The 10856-nt window shown below is 41.1% G+C and overlaps 1 protein-coding gene across 1 annotated transcript; it reads left to right on the forward strand.

Moving 5' to 3' along the window:
• Positions 1-4856: 4856 nt before the first annotated feature.
• On the forward strand, positions 4857-5790 carry OR5BB17 (olfactory receptor family 5 subfamily BB member 17). Its single transcript, NM_001391801.1, is given in 2 exon segments — positions 4857-5737; positions 5739-5790. Coding segments are annotated over 2 exon segments (933 nt in total).
• Positions 5791-10856: the final 5066 nt, after the last annotated feature.

Genomic DNA, 10856 nt, shown 5'->3' on the forward strand with positions numbered 1-10856 from the left:
TGTGTTTATCTTTGATTTTTAAAAGTTTAATTATAATATGTCTTGGAGAAAGTCTTTTGGCATGAAATAATTGGGTGGTCTATAAGCTTTGTGAGCTTGGCTGTTCAAGTGTCTCCGGGTTTGAGAAGTCTGTAGTATTATTCCCTAAATAAATTTTCATCTGCCTTCTTCCTCTTTTTTCCTTTCAAACTTCAATTCTTTTAATTTTGTTTTGATGAAATCCCATAGATTGTATAGGCTTTCTTTGCTCTATTGTCTTTCTTTTTTTCTTTGCCTTGCTCTGACTGGGTTATTTCAAACTTCTTGTCTTCTAGCTCACTTATTTGTCTTCAGTTTTCTTTACTGCAAATGCTCTTTATTGCATTTTTCATTTCATTCATTGAATTCTTCAGTGCCAGAAATTGTTTCTTTTTTGTAGTTTTGGTTTATTTAGTACATATATATATATATGTGTGTGTGTGTGTATATATATCATTTTGTTCATTTTTTTCTCCTAACCTCATTATTGTCTTTTTAGTTACCTTGTAGTTCATTGAGATTCTTCAAAAAGCTGTTTTGAATTCTTTATTAGCTTGGTCACAAAATTATGTACCTTTAAACTTCTGAAATTGGAGATTATGGTCATCTTTAGGTGACAACATATTTCCTTGATATTTCATATTTCTTGTAGGTTTTGGTTGCTGCTTTTACATTTGAATTAAAAAAGACTTCCTAAAATCTTTACTAATTGCCTTCCTATGGGGTTTACCGTCACTGGTGGTGTTATATCTGAGATTTTCTCTGACTTTATATGGGTGAATGTGCTCCACTCTGCTTGCTACCATGGTTGGCAGAATTTTTAGGCTATTGTGTCTTCCTCGTTACAATTCACAAGGATGGCTACTGGAAACCTCTTATTTGTTTTCTCAAAGCTAGTGCTATAGCTCATGTTTGTGTTTTCTCTCTTGCCGTAGACCCAGGTTTATTTTTCTGAGACCACCCAGTTTACCAGCTTTGTTGTCACTGCTTCCCTTAGAAATATTCACAAGAAGCCAGTTGCAGAGTGGGGAGAGGTGTGGGTTTGGCACTGGGGCCTTGTGGTTCCCACTGATCTCGGGGGGAGATTCTTGGGTGAGGTACTCCTGGAGGCTCACGGAGGATTTCAGCTGAAATCCTGAGTGCAGTAGGCAGGAACTATGCTCATTTAATGTCTTTTGTTATTATCATTTGTTTATTTCCTGATCTTCCCCCTCCCTCCATCACCAACTACCTGTCTCAGTGCGCTAGGTTCTTTTTAGAGACACAGATTTCTCCAGCTGTGTCCAACACTACTGAAGCGGCTGGGCACTCACTCACTGTTCTTTTCCCCTGTGGCATAGTTCACCACCGTTGAATATTTCAGACTGTGCATTGTTGCCTTGAATGAGTGGTCCTTGGAATGCTCCTCTCACCTTCCCCACTGTGACCAACTCATGCTGCTTTTCTGTTCCAATAGTTCACTGTACTCCACTCTCAAGAAGGCTGGGGTTCCACAAAGTCTCTCTCATTCATGGGTGTCTGCCAAAGACAGCACTCTCCAGACTTTACCTGATCATAACCCAGATGGACTTAGGTAGGTTCACTGACTCCTGCTGGCTCTGCAGCCCATTCTGAGGTCTGTTTGACTATTATGGGATACACAGGTAGGCAAGATTTTTCCTGGGTCCCTTGGTCTATGGCCCTGGATACCACAACTCCCACAAGATGTTTTTGCTCAAGAATGGATGTCTAATTCATTCTTACAAAAGTGGGACAAAAAGAAGGACTGTCTTTTACTGCTAAGATGCTAACATTCCTCCTTCCTCTGATAATTTTTAATCTCATACACTTACTCATGTAGATATGCAGCTTATATCTTTGACTATTGTGACACCAAAAGACACCAAGTCAAAATTTTTGTTTAAAGGGATTCTGTGTTGGTGTTGCCCCTAAGGTATCTGACAGAAATAATATAAAGCATTTCTGAAGGAAGACATTTTAAACTCAAGCCTCAGTGATTCCCACAGATAAATTTTTTTTAAATGCTAAATTAAGATAAAAAAAAATCACTAAGCAGACAAAAATACAAGATACCTTGCTAAGAGTCAGCTATAACATCAAACTATAAAATCAGATTTGCAAAACTATGTAGTTAAATTATTAGATATTAATAAGAAATAAATATGTTTAATATGTTTAAATAATGGATGCTATGGAAAGTATGATGAAAGAATAAGAGACTATCAAAGATGACCACTCAGGAAAAGAACAAAATGAAACCTTTAGAGAGAAAACAAAATATTATCACTGAAATGTGAAATTAAACAGATGCATTAAACAACCAGTTAGCAAAACTTATGATAGAATAAATTATCTGGAAGAGAGATCTGTAAAAATTAAACAGAACACAGGAGAGAAATACAAATAATGGATGTTTGAGTGAAGTGGAGGGTAGAGCAAGAAGATTCAATGACAGACATTTAATTGTGGTTCCAGAGGCATATACTAGAAATATAAAGACAATTTCAGAATATTACCTGTGTTTGATAGATAGCACATCAGGCTTAAGTTTACCTTATTGAATGAATGGACATTAGAGGAAGCTGTGAATACCTCCGTGAGTAGAAGATGAACAGAATATATCGTAGATGTAAAATCAATCTTTTTGTTGTCATGATTGTTGGTTAAGATGATGACTGCGATGATGATGAAGAATGCAGTTTTCTGCTCTGTTCTCACAAAATTCTCTTTCTATTCAGTCTCACTGTGGACAGAACCACACCTAAGTCTGGCACGATCAATACACTCATGCATCACTTAATTGTGGGGAAACATTGAGCAATGAATCATTAGTCAATTTCGTTTTTGTCTGAACATCATAGACTGTACCTCCACAAACCTACTTGGTATACCTACTACACACCTATGCTATATGGTACTAGTCTTACAGGATCACCATCATTTATGCGGTCTGTTGGTGACTGAAATGTTGTTACGTGGCACATGACTGTACACATTCTGTCTGCTCCCATTTTTCCTTCCACATTGATCTCAAATCTTGCATTTATTTTCTAATTAGTAACTTCCTTCCTTCAGAATACTTTTCAAAAGAGTTCACCATGAAGCAAAGACAGATCTAATTTTGGGAAATGAACCCGTCTGCCTCACTTCTCAGACTACAGCCTTATGCTTCAATGGGGATTTTCTCATATTGTTCATTTTTGGTCCTAGAAGGCTGGGAAATGATTGGCGAAAAGAAAGTCATTCTGGATGGCTAATACTGACAGGTATTTGTAGTTTATAGACATAGTTTATTCCACTAATGTTGCAGTCTTTCTCCAGGGGAATCTCCAAGACTTCTACTTTACGCAAACACAAAACTCTCAGCTACATGTGACATATATTTTCTAGGTTTCATGGCTTCCCATGATTTTCTTTCTAGTTTGAGTTCATCTGAATAAAAATATACTTGTGCTGGAGATGTTCTAATGACCACCTGAAGAGATGACAGCTATTGCATCTTGAAGAGGGCATGCAGTGTCTTATGCAAAAATATTATTTTGGTTATTTACTGTTTGGCCTGAAGACTTAGTGCTTAACTTCTCTGGACTGGCTCCAAGGAGAAAAAGAGAAAGGACTTCCAGAAATCCTGCCTCAGTTTTCTAATCCCCATATCCCTTGCCTAAGCATCCTCATCCTTACATGAGTTCAAATCACTCTACTTCTACAGAAGTCTTGAATCTAGGAACCATGAATAGACTTGAGGGTGACAGAGAATCCAATAAAACCATATGCAGAGGTGATAAGTGGTTGCAGTTTCCTGGGTACAGGGTTCAGACTTTGTAACAGATTTTCAAATGTATCACTGACTCAAAGAAGATCAAGAGTCGCTGTCTTAGATAATTTAACTTATAAGTATCTCTGATTTGAAGAAAGAAAAAGCTGCACCTGCAAAGAAAGGAGCATAATGGCTCTTTCAAACTTATCTTATCTAACTTCTCAGGTGCTTTCCTAGAATCATTAAGTTGTTCAACTCACATCCATTTCCAAACTATATCTTGTCTCTGACTCTTCCCACTATTCTATGGCATTATTTTTAGATCTCAGATGGTTTTATGAAAACAGAAAGGCAGTTACAAGATAGTCCACCCTCCCTGATTACAGTTTAGTGGAATCTTGGTTCCAAAGATTCTATTTATTTATTTATTTATTTTCTGAGGAAGATTTGCCTTGAGCTAACATCCATTTCCAATATTTCCCCTTTTTTTCTTTTTATGTGGGCTGTACCACAGCATGGCCTCTAACAGAAGAATGGTGTAGGTCAGTGTCTAGGATTCAAACCCAGGTACCCTAAGTGAAGGGCACTGAACGTAACCGCTAGGCCTCTAGGGCTCGCCCCCGAAGGAGATTTTAAAAGACATGTACTCCAGCATCCTCATTTGGTGTATGAAGCCTCATGATTCAGGGACTTCTTCAAGCACTGATTAACATCAGAGCCATGTGTGAGGAGAATTTTCGTTTCACCATATCGAGAGATAGCAGTTTTCACCAGTTTTGTCTATTTCTGATTCTCATATATTTGTGAATTCTAGGAAGTTAAAACATGAAATTAAGACATTTCAGAGGATAATGTACTCATAATGCCAATTTACTGTCTTTTGTCCCCAAAGAGAATGAGAATGTTTATTGAAGGGAATTGTTCATTTAAGTTTAGTAATCATGCGTGGAAGACAGATTAACTCAACATGATGATTTAAGTTGTATATTTAGTCAGCTGCATGACTGGAAAAAGACGAAGAATACTTGTTTTTGTTTTTTGAGAATGAAATAATTTCCATCTGTCATCTTTTTGTCAGTAGATGACACTAACCATGTCCATGGAAAGGAATAGAAATGAGACTTCTGTGTCCACGTTTGTTCTCCTGGGACTTTCAGATGAAAAAGAGGTGCAGCGTGTACTATTCCCAGTCTTTCTAGGGATCTACCTTATGACTCTAATCTGGAACCTGGGTCTTATCATCGTAATCAGGATGAACTCCCACCTGCACACGCCTATGTACTTTTTTCTCAGTTTCCTATCATTTTTAGACATCTGTTATTCTTCTTCAAATAGCCCAAGAATGCTTTCAGACTTCTTAAAAGATGAAAAAAACATTTCCTTCATTGCCTGTGCCACCCAGTATTTTATTGGGTGCTGGATGGGTCAGGCTGAATGCTGCATCTTGGCCACCATGGCCTATGACAGATTTGTTGGTATCGGTAGGCCTCTGCAGTACTCGAGCATCATGGCTCCTGGCCTCTGTCATAAGTTGATTGCTGGGGCCTATGGGAGTGGTTTCCTTGGTAGCTTAGTTCAAACAGTTTCTTGCTTTCGTCTCTACTACTGTGGGCCCAATATCATTCCAAATTTCTACTGTGATGTAACCCAGATTATTTCTTTGTCTTGTTCTGATTCCTACATCAGCCAAATGATTCTGTCTCTCGAATCTATTCTTGTTGGGTTTGGTTCCTTCTTGGTAATCATCTTATCTCATGCAATCACTGTAGCTTCCATCCTGAAACTATCTTCCATCAAAGGTAGTGCCAAGGTCTTCAATACCTGTGCCTCCCACCTAGTAGTTGTGACAATCTTCTATAGCACAAGCCTCTTTATGTACCTGCATCCTAACTCTAGCCACTCCAAGAAGCAAAACAAGGTGCTGTCAGTGTTCTATGTTATCCTAATCCCCATGTTAAACCCCGTTATCTATAGTTTCAGGAACAAGGAGATCAAAGAGGCCCTCAAGAGGATGACAAAGAGAGTAACACATTTATCTCCATAAAAACAATATTTGGGCAGGTGTTATTTCCCCTATAAGGAAAATAGAGATAAGAACATGTAAGAACTTTTTGTAGGTCATACAACAGCTAGATAGAGAGAAGTGAAAAACTCACCTCTTGATTCCTGGTGCCATCATATTTAGCTCACACTACCAAGCGATCAGTTTGAGGCAGTGTTATGAACATTGAATCTAGTTTAAAAGGTTTGTTCCCAGGATTATACCCATGTAGGTAAACCCCATATTTTGAGAACAGAGGTTCTGATAGACATTATATGCAGAGATAGACAAGAACCTAGGAATCCACACAGTCTTTCTCCTATGATTTTTAAAATGTCTTTTATTCATTTTCAACTGTTAAGCTTTTATATGTATTTCAATAAAATAAAATAATGTATAAAATCAAGTTGTGAAACTTAAAAATTATTTTAAAGTGAGTACTTTTAATCTCCACCTCAAAGAGGGAGAGAGAGTGAGTATGAGAGGGAGGGACACAGAAAGAGAAAGATAGAAAGACTGAAGGAAAGACAGAGAAAGATAAAATATGACAGGAGAGGAGAAGAAGAAAGATTGATCTGGCTTTATTCCCAAATAAGCTTGTTCCTTCCATCTTACTCATTGAGCCTCCTTGTGAAGCGAATTTTGAAAAAGGTATGGGTGAAAGGAATGGTAGAAAGAAGGGGCACAATAAGGTCAAGAGTTAGAGAGATTCTCAGAGGCTAGAAAGAAGTCAAAGTCATCAACTTCTGGTCATAGTTGGCCTGTAGCCTGCTCTATGGTAGCTTACCAGAGACCATGCAAGACCTCAGAAATGCAGGCTGTCATGGTGTGTCTAGGGAGACAGGATCTGAGTCCCAGAGATCTGAGTCTCCCAAATATTCCTGGACCTTAAGTTTGACCAGGGAGCAGCAAAGCCAGTTTACTTGGGGGTATGATGTAGACTCGAGTCCAACTAAGAGAATTTAAAGAACATTTAAATGGACATATACTTTTAGAGGAGAATTTTTTTACTTTTTACTTTTTTAAAGATTGGAACCTAAGCTAACAACTGTTGCCAATCTATATTTTATTCTTTCTGCTTTTTTCCCCAAATCCCCCCAGTACATAGTTGTATATTTCAGTTGTGGGTCCTTCCAGTTGTGGCACATGGGACGCCACCTCAACGTGGCCTGATGAGTGGTGCCACGTCCATGCCCAGGATCCAAACCAGCAAAAGCCTGGGCTGCCACATCGGAGTGCACAAACTTAACCACTCGGCCAGAGGGCTGGCCCCTAGAGGAGAATTTAAATAGTAAGCTTCACATATATTACATTAGTATTTATACAATACTCTACACTTCATATAGTTAAATTGCATGGATGTGATTTTTTTCTATTACCATATGAAGTTGGCAGTTGAGAAATTATCCACATTTTACAGATAGAAGCTTTGAGCATATTGAGGTCTTCCATGTTCTTCCCAGAGTAGCCACAATTCATCTTAAGTCTCACAAAATTTAATTTGTGGAGCATAGATGCTTCTTATTGACCAGAAACATGCTCTCCATGGTTTGAATGGGTGCCCTAATTCTATACTTTTGGTGTTATATTTTTAAAAACATCTTAAGAATCTGTTCAATTTAAAAGATTAATCTATTACAGTTCTTACTTGTGGGAATATCTGACTACTAACCTATTAGGAAGAGTTAAATTAAATAATTAACTCATTGCCCCACCCACCACTCTCTCTCTAGAATTAATATTAACTGAAATAGAGCAAACCAAGAATGAGACCTTCCTAAAACATCTCTGTTTCCCTAGTAATGGCAGGGTAGATGATCTCCACCAAAAAAAAAAAAAAAAAAGACAAGAAACGTTTGTGAGAATGATCTTAAACAGATATTTTTTAATGAAGGATTAGTAATGCAGCATAATATGTTGTAAAGAACTCCAATTCAGAACACACAAATTAAACCTGCTATTAATGGGAGGCATGCTGTGTACCTCACAGGCTAAGTGCTTTATGAGCATTATCTGATTTGATTCTATGAAAAACTGCTGTATGAAGTAGCTACTATTATTAGCCCCATTTAATAGGTGATATATACTTAGGCTTGGAGAGGTTAATTTGCTCAAGGTCACACAACCAATAAATGGAAAGCTGGAATTCCACCCAGATTGGCTGACACCAATGCCCATGGTATTAACCACAATAAGTCATGGCTCTATCATGAATTAGTTTTATTGTATTCCTTTTTGCTGTGATTTCCTCACTTATGCATAGTAAATCACGCCATGTATGCCTCATAGGACTGCTGAGATGATTGATTCAGGTTAGGTATTTGAGAAAGTGCATGTATGTATTTGTCTAAAATGAAAGTGCTTTGTAAAAGTGTCCACATATCTAATTTACTGTTGTCAGGTTATATTACCAGCCAGCTGTGTCATCTTGGGCAAATCTCTTAGATCCACTGGCTTCTAGTCCCCACCTGGAAATTAATGGTATTGAAACAGATGATCACTAGGTCCTTTCCACCACAAATGATTCCAAGTTCATTAAAAGAAAAGCTATAATCATGAGATCATAGTAGGACCATGAGGAAGTGTGGAATTGAATTAGAAGGGACATGGCAAAGTGGGGCATGAAAAATTAGCAGGGGAATAATTCCATGGTAAACGTGACTCCAGAGAGCAAGAGCCTGGGGAGTTTTCTCCCTCTAACTCTTTTCCCTTTTAAGTGGGAAGTGTTTCTTAAAATATTTTTTACTTTATTTTTTTAAAAAAGATTTTTTTTTTCCTTTTTCTCCCCAAAGACCCCCCCCAGTGCATATTTGTATATTTTTCGTTGTGGGTCCTTCTAGTTGTGGCATGTGGGACACTGCCTCAGCGTGGTTTGATGAGCAGTGCCATGTCCGCACCCAGGATTCGAACCAACGAAACGCTGGGCCGCCTGCAGGGGAGCGTGAGAACTTAACCACTCGGCCACGGGGCCAGCCCCTACTTTATTTTTTTTAATTGCGGCAACATTGGTTTATAACAAGTGGGAAGTGTTTTGTTTTGCTTTTTCTCTTCCTCCCTCGGTGTGGGGCCCTGCCCGTCTTCCTGTTCTGCACTCGCCTCCAAGCTCTCTGTATTGGGGTGGGCCAGACACCTGTAACAAATTGACTGCGCAGATCATGTCTTAAACACAGGATTTCATTTCCATCTCATGCAACAGGCCAGGGTGTATGTTCCCGGTCAGACAGAGGAGGAGGAGGGGATGGTAAGGAAGATCTGTTCCGTTCAGTCTCGCAGGGACCCAGGCTAGTGGGGGCTCTGCCGTCTCCAGCACATGGCTTCCAAGGTCTACCTGTCACCTTAATGTGGCTGGCTGAATAACGGCCCCCGAGAATGTCCATTCGGCAATCATCAGAACACGTGAATATTACCTTATATGGAAAAAGGGACTCTGGAGATTCTCCTGGATTATCCGGTTGGGTCCTGAGTGTGATCACAAGGTCCCCACAACAGGGAGGCAGTGAGAGATTCCACCACAGAGAGGAAGTAGATGTGACAACACAAGCCTGAGTCTCAGTGACTCGAGCAAGAGGCCCCGAGGCACGGAATGCAGGTACAGGTGGCCTTCAGAAGCTGGAAGGGGCAGCAGGCTCTTCCTTGGGGTCCCTCTTTGGCCTTGACTTTGGCCCAACGAAACTGATTTCAGACTTCCGGCCTCCAGAACTGTAAGTATCTGCATTTTTTCAGCCACAACCTTGGTTGTAATTTGTCTCAGCAGCAACGGGCACGGATCCATCTTTGCCGTCATCCCAACCTATGGTAAGGGGGAAGCCGTGCGGGCGTTTTTACGGGCCAGAAAGCGGTGCATATCCTCCTCTCTGATGTTCCATTGTGAGATCCTGGCTATGTGGCCGCACCCGTCACCTAGAGAAGCTGGAAGATGTGGAGCTGGGCAGCCAGAGGCCCAGTGAGTCCAGAAGGAGGGCAGGGGATCCACTCTCTGCCACACCGAGTTATCCCGCCCTGCGTGGTGGTGTGGATGCCACAGCGGCTGGCCCGCTGGGGTCCTGTGTGGGCTGGGCAGGTTGTCCTCACTGCATTTGCCTTTTCGGCTCCTTGGACCAGGGTGGGCGCCCCGGGCCCAGCAGGCCTACAGCCTCAGCTCCCCACGTCACATTTCTATTCACTTCCGGTCCACAGAGACATTCAACTTGTTTTTGAGCACGGCTAAACCTTTTCGCTTTCCAAATTTGACGTTGTATCTGTCATGCTACTTGGCCAGCCAGTCTCTGCCACACACTCTCCTGACACGGTGTGTCAAAGGGGAGACGGGCGCCGCCTTTTGCCTTTTCGCCGGATGTGACTCTGAAGCAGTCTGTTCTCCATAGAGAGGCTGGATGGATCTGGGTGTCAGAAACGGCTCACGCCACCCTCCCGCTGAAAGCCCCAGTGAGCTCTGGCTGTCCTCATCTGGGAAACGGAAGCAACAATACCCACCTCACAGAGAGAAAGTAATGAGTGGCTGCTTGAGGGGGCGGGGGGTGGGGGAGCGGGGCACAGGGGTTGACTGCTAACAAGGTGGGCTTCTTTGGGGGGGGATGAAAATGTTCTAAAATTAGGTCGTGGTGATGGTTACACCACCCTGTGACTATATTAAAAACCACAGAATTGTACACGAGTGTATTATATCTTATGCAAATTACATCTCAATAAGATGCTCTTAAAAATAATTTTCAACTCATAAAGCTGTTTCCAGGGAAAAATGAACCATCCTGTATTAAAAGGATTACCTTGTATCCACAATCGCTATGTGGCCAGCTGGTCTGGGCCACACACTCTCCTGAGGGGCAGAAGCCACGTGGCCCGCAGGCTGCCTCCCCAGTGTTAGTTCCCCTCCTTCCAGTTCTGACTTCCTCATTAAGCCTACAAACCCCTCATTCTTCCCACTCAGTCAAGAAACCGCCTTCTGGGGGCCGGCCCGGTGGCGCAGCAGTTAAGTTCGCACGTTCTGCTTCGGAGGCCTGGGGTTTGCTGGTTCGGATCCCGGGTGCGGACATGGCACCG

Source organism: Equus caballus, chromosome 12, assembly GCF_041296265.1.
Source record: "Equus caballus isolate H_3958 breed thoroughbred chromosome 12, TB-T2T, whole genome shotgun sequence".
Classification (NCBI taxonomy): domain Eukaryota; kingdom Metazoa; phylum Chordata; class Mammalia; order Perissodactyla; family Equidae; genus Equus; species Equus caballus.